The following is a 19,554-nucleotide window of genomic DNA, read 5'->3' as shown; positions in this document are numbered from 1 at the left end:
TATTGCTCATTTACTGCTCTAATTACATGGGTGACCAGTTTGTAACAGCAATAAGGGACCTCGGGGGTTTGTGGTATATGGCCAATATACCACGGCTAAGGGCTGTGTCCAGGCACTCCGCGTTGTGCATAAGAACAGCCCTTAGCCGTGGTATATTGGCCATATACCACACCCCCTTGTGCATTATTGCTTAAATAAACTCTGCATTACATTTTCAAGTCGTAGTGGGACGCCCAGTGAACATAGCATTTCGTAACTGCAAATTTACCCCCGACATGGTTATTCTAGAAAAAATGTTGGGCAATAAATCATTTCCACTGCAATTTGTCACAGAACACATTTTACAGACACAAAAAATATCCCACCAAGTCTAACGAACAAACCGTCTGTCGACATTTCTTAAATACTAAACGACACTTCCTGTTTCCATCACAGCCGTCGTGATTTATTTTTCTACGCAATGTGGATGGAAACGTGGTTAGGCATCATCCAACTCATAACTACAAGAGGGAATCCAGGATAAATTTTTGTTACCCTAGTTACGACATTTCACCAACGACCTTTCACCTTTTTAACCAAAAGTTGCAAACATTCATTATTGACAATTATAAACTCATCAATGGGGATAATATAGATAGTCTAATCATATCGTCAGAGTTAAGCAAGCTAACTTCATTATTTGCGATATTAGCAAGCTTATCAAGCTAGCGAAAATCTTCTTGGTTGAATAATAAGAATTGGTCTGACCTCAAAACCACGTGCAAAAATGTGTTTATTCAGTTGTTGCTAGAGATATTAACCAGTCAAATGTTTGGACACACCTACTCATTCAAGGGTTGTATAATAATAGTGAAGACATCAAAACTATGAAATAACACACATGGGATCATGTAGTAACCATAAAAATTGTTAAACAAATCAAAATATATTTTATATTTAAAGATTCTTCAAAGTAGCCACCCTTTGCCTTGATGACAGCTTTGCACACACTTGGCATTCTCTCAACCTGCTTCATGAAGTAGTCAACTGGAATGCATTTCAATGAACAGGTGTGTCTTGTTAAAAGTTAATTTGTGGAATTTATTTTACATAATGCGTTTGAGCCAATCAGTTGTGTTGTGACATGGTATGTGGGTGGTATACAGAAGATAACCCTATTTGGTCAAAGACGGTGATTCGATGGGCAGACCGCACCACCCTCTAATGAACCCTGTGGTTGTGGGCAGTGCAGTTTCCGTACCAGGCAGTGATACAGCATGACAGGACGCTCTTAATTGTGTATCTGTAAAAGTTTGTGCGGGTCTTAGGGGCCAAGCCAAATTTCTTCAGCCTCCTGAGGTTGAAGAGGCACTGTTGCACCTTTTCAGATCATCAGTGATGTGTACACAGAGGAACTTGAAGCTTTTCATCTTCTCCACTGCGGTCCCGTCGATGTGGATAGGGGCGTGCTCACACTGCCGTTTCCTGAAGTCCACGATCAGCCCCATCGTTTTGTTGACGTTGAGAGAGAGGTTCTTTTCCTGGCACCACTCCGCCAGGGCCCTCACCTCCTCCCTGTAGACTGTCTCGTCGTTGTTGATAATCAGGCCAACAACTGTGTTTTCCGTCAAACTTGATGACCGAGTTGGAGGTATGCGTGGCCATGCAGTCATGGGTGAACAGGGAGTACATGAGGGTGCTGAGCACGCACCCTTGTGGGGCCCCTGTGTTGAGGATCACCGAAGTGGAGGTGTTTCCTGCCTTCACCACCTGGGGGCGGCTCGTCTAGAAGTCCAGGATCCAGTTGCACAGTGCAGGGTTCAGACCCAGGGCCCTGAGCTTAATGATGAGCTTGGAGGGAACTATGGTGTTGAATGCTGAACTATAGTCAATGAACAGCAGTCTTAGATAGGTATTCCTCTTCTACAAATGGGATAGGACAGTGTGCAGAGTGATGGCGATTGCATTGTCTGTGGTGGGTCCAGGGTGTCAAGTAAGGTGGAGGTGATATGATCCTTAGCTAGCCTTTCAAAGCACTTCATGCTGACAGAAGTGAGGTGCTACGGGGCAATAGTTATTTTGTTCAGTTACCTTTTCTTTCTTGGGTACAGGAACAGTGGTGGACATCTTGAAGCAAGTGGGGAGCAGGCTGCGCCGGTGGTACTGTGTTATCCTCAAAGCGGGAGAAGAAGGTGTTTAGCTTGTTCGGGAGCAAGAAGTCTGTCTGCGAAGTGGCTGTTTTTCCCTTTGTATTCACGGCTGTGAATATAATCGAAGAGAATTCTCTTTGGACGTAATACGTTGGCATTTGATTGGTATTCTAGGTCGGGTGAACAAAAGGACTTGAGTTTCTGTATGTTACCACAATCACACCAGGAGTCATTCAACACCCCTGCCTTTCTTCTTCCCGGAGAGTTCTTTATGCCTGTCTGCACGATGAACTGAGAACACAGCTGGCTGTATGAACAGGGACAGTATATCTAGAGAGAGCCATGATTCTGTGATACAGAGTACATTACAGTCCCTGATGTCTCTCTGGAAGGAGACCCTCTCTCCCTGAGCTTGTCTACTTTATTGTCCGGAGACTGAACATTAGCAAGTAATATACTCGGAAGGGGTGGATGTTGCGCCCGTCTCCTGAGTCGGACTAGAAGTCCACTCCGAAAACCTCTTCTCCTCCGGCAGCATCTTGGAGCAGCCTCTGGGGTAAGTTCAATCGCCCTGGGAGGTACAAACTAAGGATCCAATTCGGGAAAGTCATATTTCTGGTCTTAATGCTGGTGAGATACCGCCGCTCTGATATCCAGAAAGTTATTTCCGGCTGTATGTAATAACACAAAAAAACATTCTGGGCTGATAAAGGAAGAAATAACACACAAAAAAAACTAAAATACTGCAAAGTTGCTTAGGAGCTAGAAGCAGAGCTGCCTATCTGTCGACACCATTCATGGTCGATTTCGCTGCAAAGAAACCACTACTAAAGGACACCAATAAGAAGAAGAGACTTGCTTGGGCCAAGAAACACGCACAATGGACATTAGACCGATAGAAATCTGTCGTTTGGTCTGATGAGTCCAAATTGTAAAATGTTGGTTCCAACCGCTGTGTCATTGTGAGACACAGAGTAGGTGACCGGATGTTCTCCGCGTGTGTGGTTCCCACCAGGAAGCATGGAAGAGGTGTGATGGTATGGGGTTTCTTTGCTCGTGACATTGTGATTTATTTAGAATTCAAGGCACACTTACCCAGCATGGCTACCACATAATTCTGCACCATCCCAATCTGGTTTGCGCTTAGTGGGACTATCATTTGTTTCAAAAGGACAATGGCCCAACACACCCCCAGGCTGTGTAAGAGCTATTTGACCAAGACAGAGATTAATGGAGTGCTGCATCAGATGACCTGGCCTCCACAATCCCCCGAACTCAACCCAATTGAGATGGTTTGGGATGAGTTGGACCACAGAGCGAAGAAAAAGCAACCAACAAGTGCTCAGCATATTTGGGAATTCCAAGAGTGTTGGAAAAGCATTCCTCGTGAAGCTGGTTGAGAGAACACCAAAAGTTGTCATCAAGGCAAAGGGTGAATACTTTGATTTGTTTAAAACTTTGATGTCTTCACTACTATTCTACAATGTAGAAAAACCCTTGAATGAGTAGGTGTCCAAACTTTCGACTGGTGCTGTAGATCTTCATTGTCAAGGGTTTAAACACTGGTTCCCATGCTTGTTCAATGAACCATAAACAATGAATGAACATGCACCTGTGGAACGGTCGTTAAGACACTAACAGCTTACAGACAGTTGGCAATTAAGGTCAGTTATGAAAACTCAGGACACTAAAGAGGCCTTTCTACTGACTCTGAAAAACACCAAAAGAAAGATGCCCAGGGTCCCTGCTCATCTGCGTGAACATGCCTTAGGCATGCTGCAAGGAGGCATGAGGACTGCAGTTGTGGCCAGAACAATGAATTGCAATCTCCGTACTGTGAGACGCCTAAGACAGCGCTACAGGGAGACAGGACGGACAACTGATTGTCCTCACAGTGGCAGACCACGTTGTCCTCGCAGTGGCAGACCACGTGTAACAACACCTGCACAGGATCGGTACATCCGAACATCACACCTGTGGGACAGGTACAGGATGGCAACAACAACTGCCCGAGTTACACCAGGAATGCACAATCCCTCCATCAGTGCTCAGACTTTCCGCAATAGGCTGAGAGAGGCTGGAGCGAGGGCCTGTAGGCCTGTTGTAAGGCAGGTCCTCACCAGACATCACCGGCAACAACGTCACCTATGGGCATAAACCCACCATCGCTGGACCAGACAGGACTGGCAAAAAGTGCTCTTCACTAACGAGTCACGGTTTTGTCTCACCAGGGGTGATGGTCGGATTCGCGTTTATCGTCGAAGGAATGAGCGTTACACCGAGGCCTGTACTCTGGAGAGGGATCGATTTATAGGTGGAGGATCCGTCATGGTCTGGGGCGGTGTGTCACACCATCATCGGACTGAGCTTGTTGTCATTGCAGGAAATCTCAACGTGTGCGTTACAGGGAAGACATCCTCCTCCCTCATCCTGACATGACAATGCCACCAGCCATACTGCTCGTTCTCTGTGTGATTTCCTGCAAGACAGAAATGTCAGTGTTCTGCCATGGCCAGCGAAGAGCCCGGATCTCAATCCCATTGAGCACATCTGCGACCTATTGGATCGGAGGGTAAGGGCTAGGGCCATTCCCCCCCAGAATTGTCCGGGAACTTGCCGGTGCCTTGGTGGAAAAGGGGGTTACATCTCACAGCAAGAACTGGCAAATCTGGTACATGTATTTATGTATGTATGTATTTATGTGTGTATGCAGACATACACTACCATTCAAAAGTTTAGGGTCACTTAGAAATGTCCTTGTTTTTGTCGATTCAAATAATATAAAATGTATACAGTGTCGACATTGTTAATGTTGTAAATGACTATCGTAGCTGGAAATGACAGATTCTTTATGGAATATCTACATAGGCTTGCAGAGGCCCATTATCAGCAACCATCACTCCTGTGTTCCAATGGCACGTTATGTTAGCTAATCCAAGTTTATCATTTTAAAAGGCTAATTGTTCATTAGAAAACCATGGTGCAATTATGCTAGCACAGCTGAAAACTGTTGTACTGATTAAAGAAGCAATAAATCTGGCCTTCTTTAGACTAGTTGAGTATCTGGATCATCAGCATTTGTGGGTTCAAATTACAGGCTCAAAATGGCCAGAAACAAAGAACTTTCTACTGAAACTCATCAGTCTACTCTTGTTCTGAGAAATGAAGGCTATTCCATGCGAGAAATTGCCAAGAAACTAAAGATCTCGTACAACGCTGTGTACTACTCCCTTCATAAAACAGCTCAAGCTGGCTCAAACCAGAATAGAAAGACTGGGAGGCCCCGGTACACAACTGAGCAAGAGGACAATTACATTAGAATGTCTAGTTTGAGAAACAGACAACTCACAAGTCCTCAACTGGCACCTTCATTAAACAGTACCAGCAAAACACCAGTCTCAACGTCAACAGTGAAGAGGCGACTCCGGGATGCTGGCCTTCTTGGCAGAGTTCCTCTGTCCAGTCTCAACGTCAACAGTGAAGAGGCGACTCCGGGATGCTGGCCTTCTTGGCAGAGTTCCTCTGTCCAGTCTCAACGTCAACAGTGAAGAGGCGACTCCGGGATGCTGGCCTTCTAGGCAGAGTTCCTCTGTCCAGTGTCTGTGTTATTTTGTCCATCTTAATCTTTTATTTTTATTGGCCAGTCTGAGATATGGCTTTTTCTTTGCAACTTTCATCTAGAAGGCCAGCATCCCTGAGTCGCCTCTTCACTGTTGACGTTGAGACTGGACAGAGGAACTCTGCCTAGAAGGCCAGCATCCCGGAGTCGCCTCTTCACTGTTGACCCGTGCCGTACCACAGCGGACCCCCGGTTGAATATTCCTACACTATAGGAATAAGTGTGTGTCACTTCGTACACAGCCAATCAGCTTGTTGATCCCATATCCAATCAAGACCATTACATTCAAAGACAAGCATATCTTGAATATTATCATATCTTCCTTCAGAAAAAATAAGTAAAGTCATGAGATTACGTGAAATCAACTGGCACTGGCCTTACCTGCTGGAAGGTTTGGTGGGATACGGGCATCATCATTTTCGCGTCCATTTTCCTGGGCCGTCCCTTTTTCCTCTTCTCTACCTGGTTGTCCCCTCCGTCCACGTCTAGGGCCTTCCTCTTCTCCAACTGGTTGTCCCCTCCGTCCACGTCTAGGGCCTTCCTCTTCTCCAACTGGTTGTCCCCTCCGTCCACGTCTAGGGCCTTCCTCTTGGTGAAGGAGGGGGACTTCACCACAACCATCTTGTCCTCGCTGTCGCTGCTCGTCTCATCCTTGATCTCCTTTAAAGTGCTGCTGTCTTTCACTCTACAACAGGAGGACAACAACCACAGAAATAGACTCACCACGTGTTCCATTAACCCATTAACCCGATCGCCTTAGTAGTGTTTCCTCATATATGATCATAGGTGAAGCAATGCTTGGAAAATATTGAATTTTCATGAACTTTTTTGTAAGGAGGGTTGAGTTGTGTGTTGAGCCCAATTTGAACGATGTACTTTGTGCTCTATTTCCAGGTTAACAGGGACACTTCGTGCTCTATTTCCAGGTTAACAGGGACACTTCGTGCTCTATTTCCAGGTTAACAGGGACACTTCGTGCTCTATTTCCAGGTTAACAGGGACACTTCGTGCTCTATTTCCAGGTTAACGGGGACACTTCGTGCTCTATTTCCAGGTTAACAGGGACACTTCGTGCTCTATTTCCAGGTTAACAGGGACACTTCGTGCTCTATTTCCAGGTTAACAGGGACACTTCGTGCTCTATTTCCAGGTTAACAGGGACACTTCCAGCTGTACTTCCTGTTCACTTGTCCACCCATTATGGCCTCATTGACCTGAATGAAGATGCCCTTTCTAGTAATTATATTTCGAAGAGACAACCTCCAAGTCCCAGTCAACAAGGAAAGAACAAAAACAGATCAATCTAGTTCAGTGAATATATATATATAGATTTTTTTAAAGAAACTGGTCATCACTTAACATCTATTCCAAGAAGTGTCAATCAAAAGTGGATTGCTCCGTTAAAAACAAGGCTAGCATTCAATCTGTTGTTTTTGTTGTGTTCATAGGAACATATGTACGTCCTAAACTGATTTATTTTTCCCGTGTTCAGATAACAAGAATATCAGATGTGGAAACGACCAATAACGTTCCAGCATTGTATGCCTCAAATCAGCAACTGTTGCCTGATCATAAAGACTATTGGGATAAGCTTGATGGTTCTGTTCCCTTACCTGTCTAGCGGGGTGAGTCCCGCCATGGAGATGGTGACCCCGGGCATGACCTTTGACCTCTCGGTGAACCTGGAGTCAAGGGCTTTCATCGGCTCCATCTTGGTGGAGGTGGTTAGGAGCAGGTTGGACTTCATGGCTGTGGTGTTAAGAGACGAGGCCTGGGCCGTGGCACCGGAAACACTGTCAGGAATGGAAAGAGGGGGAGAGCAAAATACTAAATGAACAGGCCGGTAAGAGGGGGTGGAAGCAGAGCAGGAGAGAATGGCAGAGAAGACTAGACAGGACAACTGACCTGTCTTTGGCGTCATCTGGGGCCTTGCCCCCCAGTGGGGTGGAAGCAGAGCAGGAGAGAATGGCAGAGAAGACTAGACAGGACAACTGACCTGTCTTTGGCGTCATCTGGGGCCTTGCTCCCCAGTGGGGTGGATAGGGGGTCCAAATTGGAGGTGGCCGTGTTGGAGTCTGAGGAAAGCTGGGAGGTGAGCTGGCTGGCCGACCCAGGGAGGATGGGTACGCTGTTGAAGAGGGCTGGGGAGAAATCCCTGAGGATTCAAACAAAAACAGTGAGACTTCAAACTAACAGAAACAAGACTATACCCGTGGTAATGTAATATATTGACAATTATTTGTCAAATGTGTAACAGGTTTAGTTTATCTATTTCGAAGGTAACGTGTTAGCACATAGGGAGCATCGATTGGTGTCACCTCGTTAGTAACTGCGTTACACCTGTAATGGCTTGTCCATCTTGTTAGTCGGAAGGTGTTTCACCCGCGTTAGCATAGGTGATATTTAAGATTGGCTGGGCCAGTGCTCCAGTTGAGCGTGAGAGATGTTGGGAGAGCTACACTTCACATCAGCTGAGGTGTGATTTTTAAGCTCAAACTTTTAAGTTTGAAAGAAGCCTGATCTGTTATGTTTTCCCCTGTTTGTTTTTCTCCATTTCTTTCCCCCCCCCCCAGCCTAAATTGTGTTTTGAAAAAAATCTGGGGCAAACCTAGTGGGCATCCATGATGGGTCTTTTATAACCCCTTACTAGTTGCTTTTCCCATTTTCAGTTTGCACCCACATGGGTACCTTTCAGAACAAATTTTGTTTTGTTCGTCAGTGATGTTCTTTGTTAGTTCCATTTGTTGTGAGCGACATTTTGAGTTTGTCTTGTGGGAACATAACAAAATGGCGGCTTGTCCGGGATCCTGTTTCTCACGAGCATGGTAGTCACCTACTCTGAAGCTCTGTGGGGGTCCAGATATTTTAGTGTTTAAAATACACTTTTGTGGTAAAGTTTGTGTCACTGGAATCCACCCTGGGGGGTGTGGGGGGGGGATTTATAAGATCGCCGGAATAATTTAGAAAGTTGCATAAACACAGGTTTATAAAAAATAAAGCCACAGACTAAGTTTGTCGAGCATTTGCAGTAAACCCTACATGGGAGACGCTATCGAAAATGTACGAAGGCAGCGAATCTGCTCGTCATAGCAAAGCATTATGATATCAAAGCTGCACATGCAGACTCAAAAGCAGTAGTCAAAAAGTCTATAGTGATTTAGTGGAGGAAGAAATCTGATGAAAAGGGTCTTACGGGTGGTAGAGTAAACCCCATTGAGGGAGGATGATGAAAAGGGTCTTATGGGTGGTAGAGTAAACCCCATTGAGGGAGGACAGTGAAAAGGGTCTTATGGGTGGTAGAGTAAACCCCATTGAGGGAGGACAGTGAAAAGGGTCTTACGGGTGGTGGAGTAAACCCCATTGAGGGAGGACAGTGAAAAGGGTCTTACGGGTGGTAGAGTAAACCCCATTGAGGGAGGATGAAGAAAAGGGTCTTACGGGTGGTACAGTAAACCCCATTGAGGGAGGACAGTGAAAAGGGTCTTACGGGTGGTAGAGTAAACCCCATTGAGGGAGGATGAAGAAAAGGGTCTTACGGGTGGTAGAGTAAACCCCATTGAGGGAGGATGATGAAAAGGGTCTTACGGGTGGTAGAGTAAACCCCATTGAAGGAGGATGATGAAAAGGGTCTTACGGGTGGTAGAGTAAACCCCATTGAGGGAGGATGAAGAAAAGGGTATTATGGGTGGTAGAGTAAACCCCATTGAGGGAGGATGATGAAAAGGGTCTTACGGGTGGTAGCGTAAACCCCATCGAGGGAGGATGATGAAAAGGGTCTTACGGGTGGTAGAGTAAACCCCATTGAGGGAGGATGGTCTTACGGGTAGTAGAGTAAAGCCCATTGAGGGAGGATGAAGAAAAGGGTCTTACGGGTGGTAGAGTAAACCCCATTGAGGGAGGACAGTGAAAAGGGTCTTATGGGTGGTAGAGTAAACCCCATTGAGGGAGGATGATGAAAAGGGTCTTACGGGTGCTAGAGTAAACCCCATTGAGGGAGGATGATGAAAAGGGTCTTACGGGTGGTAGAGTAAACCCCATTGAGGGAGGATGATGAAAAGGGTCTTACGGGTCGTAGAGTAAACCCCATTGAGGACAGTGAAAAGGGTCTTATGGGTGGTAGAGTAAACCCCATTGAGGGAGGATGAAGAAAAGGGTCTTACGGGTGGTAGAGTAAACCCCATTGAGGGAGGATGAAGAAAAGGGTCTTATGGGTGGTAGAGTAAACCCCATTGAGGGAGGATGAAGAAAAGGGTCTTATGGGTGGTAGAGTAAACCCCATTGAGGGAGGATGAAGAAAAGGGTCTTATGGGTGGTAGAGTAAACCCCATTGAGGGAGGATGAAGAAAAGGGTCTTATGGGTGGTAGAGTAAACCCCATTGAGGGAGGATGAAGAAAAGGGTCTTATGGGTGGTAGAGTAAACCCCATTGAGGGAGGATGAAGAAAAGGGTCTTATGGGTGGTAGAGTAAACCCCATTGAGGGAGGATGATGAAAAGGGTCTTACGGGTGGTAGAGTAAACCCCATTGAGGGAGGATGATGAAAAGGGTCTTACGGGTGGTAGAGTAAACCCCATTGAGGGAGGATGAAGAAAAGGGTCTTACGGGTAGTAGAGTAAACCCCATTGAGGGAGGATGAAGAAAAGGGTCTTACGGGTGGTAGAGTAAACCCCATTGAGGGAGGACAGTGAAAAGGGTCTTATGGGTGGTAGAGTAAACCCCAATGAGGGAGGATGATGAAAAGGGTATTACGGGTGGTAGAGTAAACCCCATTGAGGGAGGATGATGAAAAGGGTCTTACGGGTGGTAGAGTAAACCCCATTGAGGTAGGATGAAGAAAAGGGTCTTACGGGTGGTAGAGTAAACCCCATTGAGGGAGGATGGTGAAAAGGGTCTTACGGGTGGTAGAGTAAACCCCATTGAGGGAGGATGATGAAAAGGGTCTTACGGGTGGTAGAGTAAACCCCATTGAGGGAGGATGATGAAAAGGGTCTTACGGGTGGTAGAGTAAACCTCATTGAGGTAGGATGAAGAAAAGGGTCTTACGGGTGGTAGAGTAAACCCCATTGAGGGAGGATGGTGAAAAGGGTCTTACGGGTAGTAGAGTAAACCCCATTGAGGGAGGATGAAGAAAAGGGTCTTACGGGTGGTAGAGTTAACCCCATTGAGGGAGGATGGTGAAAAGGGTCTTACGGGTAGTAGAGTAAAGCCCATTGAGGGAGGATGAAGAAAAGGGTCTTACGGGTGGTAGAGTAAACCCCATTGAGGGAGGACAGTGAAAAGGGTCTTACGGGTGCTAGAGTAAACCCCATTGAGGGAGGATGATGAAAAGGGTCTTACGGGTGGTAGAGTAAACCCCATTGAGGGAGGATGATGAAAAGGGTCTTACGGGTCGTAGAGTAAACCCCATTGAGGACAGTGAAAAGGGTCTTATGGGTGGTAGAGTAAACCCCATTGAGGGAGGATGAAGAAAAAGGTCTTACGGGTGGTAGAGTAAACCCCATTGAGGGAGGAGAGTGAAAAGGGTCTTCCGGGTGGTAGAGTAAACCCCATTGAGGGAGGATGATGAAAAGGGTCTTACGGGTGGTAGAGTAAACCCCATTGAGGGAGGATGATGAAAAGGGTCTTACGGGTGGTAGAGGAAACCCCATTGAGGGAGGATGATGAAAAGGGTCTTACGGGTGGTAGAGTAAACCCCATTGAGGGAGGATGATGAAAAGGGTCTTACGGGTGGTAGAGTAAACCCCATTGAGGGAGGATGATGAAAAGGGTCTTACGGGTGGTAGAGTAAACCCCATTGAGGTAGGATGAAGAAAAGGGTCTTACGGGTGGTAGAGTAAACCCCATTGAGGGAGGATGGTGAAAAGGGTCTTACGGGTAGTAGAGTAAACCCCATTGAGGGAGGATGAAGAAAAGGGTCTTACGGGTGGTAGAGTAAACCCCATTGAGGGAGGATGATGAAAAGGGTCTTACGGGTGGTAGAGTAAACCCCATTGAGGGAGGATGATGAAAAGGGTCTTACGGGTGGTAGAGTAAACCCCATTGAGGGAGGATGATGAAAAGGGTCTTACGGGTGGTAGAGTAAACCCCATTGAGGTAGGATGAAGAAAAGGGTCTTACGGGTGGTAGAGTAAACCCCATTGAGGGAGGATGGTGAAAAGGGTCTTACGGGTAGTAGAGTAAACCCCATTGAGGGAGGATGAAGAAAAGGGTCTTACGGGTGGTAGAGTAAACCCCATTGAGGGAGGATGATGAAAAGGGTCTTACGGGTGGTAGAGTAAACCCCATTGAGGGAGGATGATGAAAAGGGTCTTACGGGTGGTAGAGTAAACCCCATTGAGGGAGGATGGTGAAAAGGGTCTTACGGGTAGTAGAGTAAACCCCATTGAGGGAGGATGAAGAAAAGGGTCTTACGGGTGGTAGAGTAAACCCCATTGAGGGAGGATGAAGAAAAGGGTCTTACGGGTGGTAGAGTAAACCCCATTGAGGGAGGATGATGAAAAGGGTCTTACGGGTGGTAGAGTAAACCCCATTGAGGGAGGATGATGAAAAGGGTCTTACGGGTGGTAGAGTAAACCCCATTGAGGGAGGACGGTGAAAAGGGTCTTACGGGTGCTAGAGTAAACCCCATTGAGGGAGGATGATGAAAAGGGTCTTACGGGTGGTAGAGTAAACCCCATTGAGGGAGGATGATGAAAAGGGTCTTACGGGTGGTAGAGTAAACCCCATTGAGGGAGGATGATGAAAAGGGTCTTACGGGTGGTAGAGTAAACCCCATTGAGGGAGGATGGTGAAAAGGGTCTTACGGGTAGTAGAGTAAACCCCATTGAGGGAGGCTGAAGAAAAGGGTCTTACGGGTGGTAGAGTAAACCCCATTGAGGGAGGAGAGTGAAAAGGGTCTTCCGGGTGGTAGAGTAAACCCCATTGAGGGAGGATGATGAAAAGGGTCTTACGGGTGGTAGAGTAAACCCCATTGAGGGAGGATGATGAAAAGGGTCTTACGGGTGGTAGAGGAAACCCCATTGAGGGAGGATGATGAAAAGGGTCTTACGGGTGGTAGAGTAAACCCCATTGAGGGAGGATGAAGAAAAGGGTATTACGGACGGTAGAGTAAACCCCATTGAGGGAGGATGATGAAAAGGGTCTTACGGGTGGTAGAGTAAACCCCATTGAGGGAGGATGATGAAAAGGGTCTTACGGGTGGTAGAGTAAACCCCATTGAGGGAGGATGATGAAAAGGGTCTTACGGGTGGTAGAGTAAACCCCATTGAGGGAGGATGATGAAAAGGGTCTTACGGGTGGTAGAGTAAACCCCATTGAGGGAGGATGATGAAAAGGGTCTTACGGGTGGTAGAGTAAACCCCATTGAGGGAGGATGATGAAAAGGGTCTTACGGGTGGTAGAGTAAACCCCATTGAGGGAGGATGATGAAAAGGGTCTTACGGGTGGTAGAGTAAACCCCATTGAGGGAGGACGGTGAAAATGTATTTTTTTATTTTTACGCTTGGTAGCGTACACCACATAGACATACAATTGAGGTAGTGCTAAAGGCAACATGGTAACAGAAATTAGAGTTGGAGGACAAGGAAAGACAAGATGAGCGTCCAGCCAAACAATAAGAATGCACAGCCAGACTAGAACAAGAAGAAAGTGCGCATGGTATTTGGTCACTGCTCCTCCAAGGTGTTCTTGTGGGAAAGGTTGTGCTAAATCCTGTCGTTTCAAAGTAACCCAGATGAGAGGAACCTGATGGGTTATCAGAAAAGTACCCTAGAATATTCCCAGCGTGTTCCGTTACACATGCTATGTCTAAGAATGTCACTGGGAACAAGTCTGGTGTGGAGGAGGACGTCAGCGATCCCACTATATTCAATCTGTCCCAGACATTTATAGGGGATCCTGATTTCACTAAACCTCCTGAGTTGACCTCTCCTTTGAAAAGCCCAAAAGGTGAGCGAGTTCGTAGGACCGCTGAGGGAAGAGAGGGTTCCCTTCAGTTGACACTTTGTTTTAGGAAGCAGCAGCTGATTACGGAATAGTAAAGATGTTTCCCTCTCCCCTCTTTTTGCTGAGATATGTCCAGAGGAGTTGGATGAAGTTTGTGTGGGTTACTTTGACAGAGATGGTGTTCTAATGAGGAAATGGCGTTCTCGCGCCACTTCTGGGAAAGACGATTGGCTCGGTGTATCTCAAAATTGTCGATCCAGTTACGCTTCGACAAGAGATACTGAGGTATTTGGGGAACTTCTTCTGGTCTGAAACAGGATGTTGTTGCTTACTGTAAATCCTGTCGTATTTGGCAGCGGATGGGTAAACCGAAACAAGCTGTACCGGTTGCATCTTTGCAGCCTATTCCTGCTTTTGACGAACCTTTCGACAGGGCTTTGGTGGACTGTGTTGGTCCTTTGCCCAAAGCCAAGAGTTGGAACCACTTAACCTTAATGTGTGCTGCCACTCATTCGCCTGAGGCTATTCCACTGAGGATAATCTCGGCTCACAGTATTTTTTTAAGGCCCCGGTGAAACGATGCTCAACGTTTGGACTTCTGCAGGGTGCGCGGGGGGCAAGGTTTGAATTTCATGTCAAAGGTCTTCCAGCAAATGCTACAACAGTTGGGTTTAACCCACAGCCCCTCTAGTGCCTTCCACCAAGAGTATCAAGGTGCTCTTGAGAGATTTCATCAGACTTTGAAGTCTATGTTGAGAGCTTTACTGAGCAAGCCTGTCCAACAAAGATATAGGATATATTTGTTGTCTTAAAGGGGAAGGTGTTACAGGCCCAGTTTTTTTTTTCATTTATGTTTTGAGGTTGGACTTTAGCGCATATAGCTCATTAGCGCATATAGCTCATTAGCGCATATAGCTCATTAGCGCATATAGCTCATTAGCGCATATAGCTCATTAGCGCATATAGCTCATTAGCGCATATAGCTCATTAGCGCATATAGCTCATTAGCGCATATAGCTCATTAGCGCATATAGCTCATTAGCGCATATAGCTCATTAGCGCATATAGCTCATTAGCGCATATAGCTCATTAGCGCATATAGCTCATTAGCGCATATAGCTCATTAGCGCATATAGCTCATTAGCGCATATAGCTCATTAGCGCATATAGCTCATTAGCGCATATAGCTCATTAGCGCATATAGCTCATTAGCGCATATAGCTCATTAGCGCATATAGCTCATTAGCGCATATAGCTCATTAGCGCATATAGCTCATTAGCGCATATAGCTCATTAGCGCATATAGCTCATTAGCGCATATAGCTCATTAGCGCATATAGCTCATTAGCGCATATAGCTCATTAGCGCATATAGCTCATTAGCGCATCGCATATAGCTCATTAGCGCATATAGCTCATTAGCGCATATAGCTCATTAGCGCATATAGCTCATTAGCGCATATAGCTCATTAGCGCATATAGCTCATTAGCGCATATAGCTCATTAGCGCATATAGCTCATTAGCGCATATAGCTCATTAGCGCATATAGCTCATTAGCGCATATAGCTCATTAGCGCATATAGCTCATTAGCGCATATAGCTCATTAGCGCATATAGCTCATTAGCGCATATAGCTCATTAGCGCATATAGCTCATTAGCGCATATAGCTCATTAGCGCATATAGCTCATTAGCGCATATAGCTCATTAGCGCATATAGCTCATTAGCGCATATAGCTCATTAGCGCATATAGCTCATTAGCGCATATAGCTCATTAGCGCATATAGCTCATTAGCGCATATAGCTCATTAGCGCATATAGCTCATTAGCGCATATAGCTCATTAGCGCATATAGCTCATTAGCGCATATAGCTCATTAGCGCATATAGCTCATTAGCGCACAACGATTGGTGTCACCTCGTTAGTCAGTATGGGTTACACTTGTGCTGGTTTCCATCTCGTTAGTGGGAAGGTGTTTGACCTGTGCTGGCCAAGGTGCTATTTAAGTGTGGCTGGTCCAGTTCTTCAGTTGTCTTGATAGATGTGGAGGGGTTAACCTTTAGTTTGCTCTCCCTAGTTGATTTCTAGAAAAACATTCCGTAGTCTGATTTTGTTGTTTTAAGTTTGCTTCCTGTCTTTATGTGGGTTTTTTCTTTTGTTTACCTCTTCGTGGGCAAATTTAATGGGTGTCTTTTAGGTCCTGGTTGTTGTTGCTAGTCAACTTTCTGTGGACACCCCCATGAGTGTCTTTCAGAACCCCTTATAAAACCCCACCTGTTTGGTTGATTGTCATTGACTGTTCGAGCGACATTATTTGCGTTTCTAGCTGGGGAACGTAACATACGTATGAAACTGTATGTCATTTGGTTTTAACAAAATGTATTTGCATGTCTAACATCGGAGAACAAAAATTAATCCCGCAAAAAAACGTATTAAAACGAAAATAGAATGAAGCCGCTTTAAAAATGAGTTCTATAGTATAACTGCTTTGTTTGATGGAGGAAGGGCTCATTGTCATTTCTGGAATAGAATAAATGAACAAGGTGTATCAGAGGTGTATGAGTTACCCTGTGTCGAGCTGGGCGATGCAGAGAGGAGTAATCCTCCTCCTGCCGTCCGCGGTCCTCGTCTCAACCTGTTTCTTCAACAGGTTCTAGGAGAAGAAAACAAATATCCATGGTAAGAGACCATTAAAACATGTGCAAGACCACAGAATGCACGACAACATAATACCAACTCATCTCAACTCTTATGTCCATTTGTCTTGTTAACAAATGAGAGCTGCTCCAGTTTCAACTGTTCTGCCTTATTATTATACGACCATGCTGGTCATTTATGAACATTTGAACATCTTGGCCATGTTCTGTTATAATCTCCACCCGGCACAGCCAGAAGAGGACTGGCCACCCCACATAGCCTGGTGCCTCTCTAGGTTTCTTCCTAGGTTTTGGCCTTTCTAGGGAGTTTTTCCTAGCCACTGTGCTTCTACACCTGCATTGCTTGCTGTTTGGGGTTTTAGGCTGGGTTTCTGTACAGCACTTTGAGATATCAGCTGATGTACGAAGGGCTTTATAAATAAATTTGATTTGATTTGATCTGTTCTCATATTTTACGGTTCCTTCAGTCTCCCCCCCCCCCCCCACATGTTTTATTCCTTCGGTTATATCGGATCTGGGCCTGTATTTACAAAGCAGAAGTGCTGATCTAGGATCATTAAAATCAAGAAGGACAAATGTGATCCTAGATCTTGTGCCAGGTGTATCAAGTGCCTAAAAGCCGGAGTGCTGATTTGGGATCAGGTTATCCTTTTAGATCACGATGAATACGACTATAAGGACAGATTATATAAATGTCTGAGACGTTTAAAAAGGGACAGTTCAGCATGATATTTGATACATGCTAAGAGGGAGATTGATTTACATGTGGAAATGTATCTGCAAATGTTGCTAATCCTTGTCCATAGACAGCTTTCAAAGTAAGGAAACTAATATCTAAATATATGTCAAATTACTGGAACATCTCTAATGAATACAGGCCCTGATATCTGCCTTTCAGGGAGAGCAAGTCTGTCGAGACAATGCATGGACAAAGGTGACAAAACAAAATGAAGACAGAACTAGGGTTGCAAATTTCCGTTTTTTCCCCCAGAAATTTCAATTGCAGGATTTCTCAGATTTCCTCGTAATTCCAGGAATCTTACAACCAGGATTTCTTTAAAACTGGTATTGAGAATGTTTCCGGAACATTCCAACCCTAAACAGAACCATACAGGGAGCTGTGGGTCAATGTTATGCATTGGTGTTAATTGTTGACATAAATATGTTTATTGATGTCCTACATGCGTATCATTTCATTACATCCCCTCAATGAAGCCAATGGATTCAACATGTAGGGATATGACAAAAAATACAATAAATGTCATTGTAAATGAAACAGCGGAGAGAACCGAACACCTGCAACATGGAGAACTAAGTGACAGCTATATTGGGCTGAGCATGTGTGCCTGACTCATATTATTGGACCGACCGGAACCATACGGTTCTGGCTTGGATATTTTCTTTTCACATTCATGTTCCGTTCCAGCAACTACTCAAGATGCCAAACCAAGCTGAACCAAGCTGTAAAGGGCTGGCCTGGTTATGCTTGGCTGGGTCAGGCTTTATAGTGTTAATCAGACTTGGCTGGGCCAGGCTTTATAGTGTTAATCAGACTTGGCTGGGCCAGGCTTTATAGTGTTAATCAGACTGTAGTGCTGTACTGGTCCTGCTCTGAGGTGCATTGTTGCCGTGCAGAGTAGGGTGAAGATGCCCCTACACGCTGATCTAGGGTCCATTTAGCAGATTCCCCACTAATGGGTAAGGTTAGGATTGGGGAGGGTAAGCTGATCCTAGATCTGTACTTATCAGGGTTGGGGTCAATTCCATTTAAATTCCAGTCAATTCCAAAAGTACCTGAAAAGCATTGAAGAGAATTGTAATTTCAGTCTACTATTTGAATTTTCTCGAATTGCCCCAAACCCTCATACCGGCCTGTCCTACCTTGCGGATGTCACCCCTGCCCTAGATGCTGATCTTGGGTCAGTTTTGCAGATTCCCCACTAACAGTTAGGATTGTGGGAGCTGATCCTAGATCTGTACCTAGGGGAAACTAGCTGGCCCATCCTACCTTGCGGATGTCCTCCAGGGACTCTCCGTTGACCACACTGGTGAGTTTGTGGGCCTGGGCCTCGTGGGTCATCCTGTGGTTGGCCTGCTCCGCACGCTGCCTCTCCTGCTGGTACTTGAGCATCTCCGGGTTCTCGATGATGGTGGTGGAGAGTTGGGCCTCGGTGGTGATGGCCAGGCTCTTACCATAGATGTTCTGGTGGATGGCATTCTGGATGGAGGAGTGTTAGCTAGCTAGAAGATCATCTCATAGTCCACTAGACAAATGTCTTATAGATCTGGGGGGGGGGTTTCTTGAAAGCTAACGTGACGGCCTAGTGCCACAGCAGGGGCAGAAAAAGTATATGTGAACTGAAATTTTCTAAACTAAGCACTTTGCTGTTCTACAGGTGTTCTGGGTTGTTGTGAGACATATAATTGCCACCTTCGCTGTAACGCTTTCGGGGGAAACTTTATATTTACAGAGAGTGTACAGAAAGAGGGAATTGAAGTTGTGGTATTGACCCCAACTGGTTGGGTCACGTCAAAGGACATTAGCAGTTGACTGACCTTCTCGTCCTCGTTGAGGGGGTCCCCGAGCTCGTCCTGAGAGAAGTTGAGGTATGCCACTGTACCGTCCATGGAGCACACCAAGATACCTAGCCCATTCAGGGTCCTAAGTGGAGCAGGGAGCAAAACGCCACCACACACTGTAACTAACAGCGTTCCCACCGTACACTTTGAAGAAAACTAATATCATCAAACCCAGGCTAAGAAACAGACTGGCACGCCGGCTAAGAAACAGACTGACACGCCGGCTAAGAAACAGACTGGCACGCCGGCTAAGAAACAGACTGGCACGCCGGCTAAGAAACAGACTGGCACGCCGGCTAAGAAACAGACTGGCACCCAGGCTAAGAAACAGACTGGCACCCAGGCTAAGAAACAGACTGGCACGCCGGCTAAGAAACAGACTGGCACGCCGGCTAAGAAACAGACTGGCACCCAGGCTAAGAAACAGACTGGCACCCAGGCTAAGAAACAGACTGGCACGCCGGCTAAGAAACAGACTATCAGTCTCTAAAGACATGTATTATATGTCAAAGTAGATGAACTCAGTGAGGGTGGGGGGGGGGGTACTCTCACCATGAGATGTCCATGATGGATTTATCGAACAGGTCGTGGATGACCACTAGAGGGCGCTTCAGAGACGTCAGCTG

General features: G+C 45.9%; 1 protein-coding gene across 2 annotated transcripts in view; it reads right to left on the bottom strand.

Annotated features, from left to right (window-relative positions):
* Positions 1 to 19,554, bottom strand: part of hira (histone cell cycle regulator a) — a 47,134-nt gene that overhangs the window by 18,058 nt on the left and 9,522 nt on the right. Inside the window, exons 10-17 of one of the 2 annotated variants that reach the window (XM_031817043.1) lie at positions 19,481 to 19,551; positions 18,905 to 19,010; positions 18,357 to 18,566; positions 16,259 to 16,344; positions 7,745 to 7,903; positions 7,362 to 7,541; positions 6,331 to 6,433; positions 6,130 to 6,285 (exon numbers count right to left, since the gene is read on the bottom strand). In XM_031817043.1, coding sequence (XP_031672903.1) covers positions 6,130 to 6,285; positions 6,331 to 6,433; positions 7,362 to 7,541; positions 7,745 to 7,903; positions 16,259 to 16,344; positions 18,357 to 18,566; positions 18,905 to 19,010; positions 19,481 to 19,551 — 1,071 coding nt within the window. Of the gene's footprint in view, positions 1 to 6,129; positions 6,434 to 7,361; positions 7,542 to 7,744; positions 7,904 to 16,258; positions 16,345 to 18,356; positions 18,567 to 18,904; positions 19,011 to 19,480; positions 19,552 to 19,554 lie in introns of both variants that reach the window. The other variant, XM_031817041.1, reaches the window with a different exon arrangement.

This window comes from Oncorhynchus kisutch, linkage group LG3, assembly GCF_002021735.2.
Source record: "Oncorhynchus kisutch isolate 150728-3 linkage group LG3, Okis_V2, whole genome shotgun sequence".
Taxonomy (NCBI): domain Eukaryota; kingdom Metazoa; phylum Chordata; class Actinopteri; order Salmoniformes; family Salmonidae; genus Oncorhynchus; species Oncorhynchus kisutch.
This window is presented reverse-complemented; position numbering and strand designations above follow the sequence as displayed.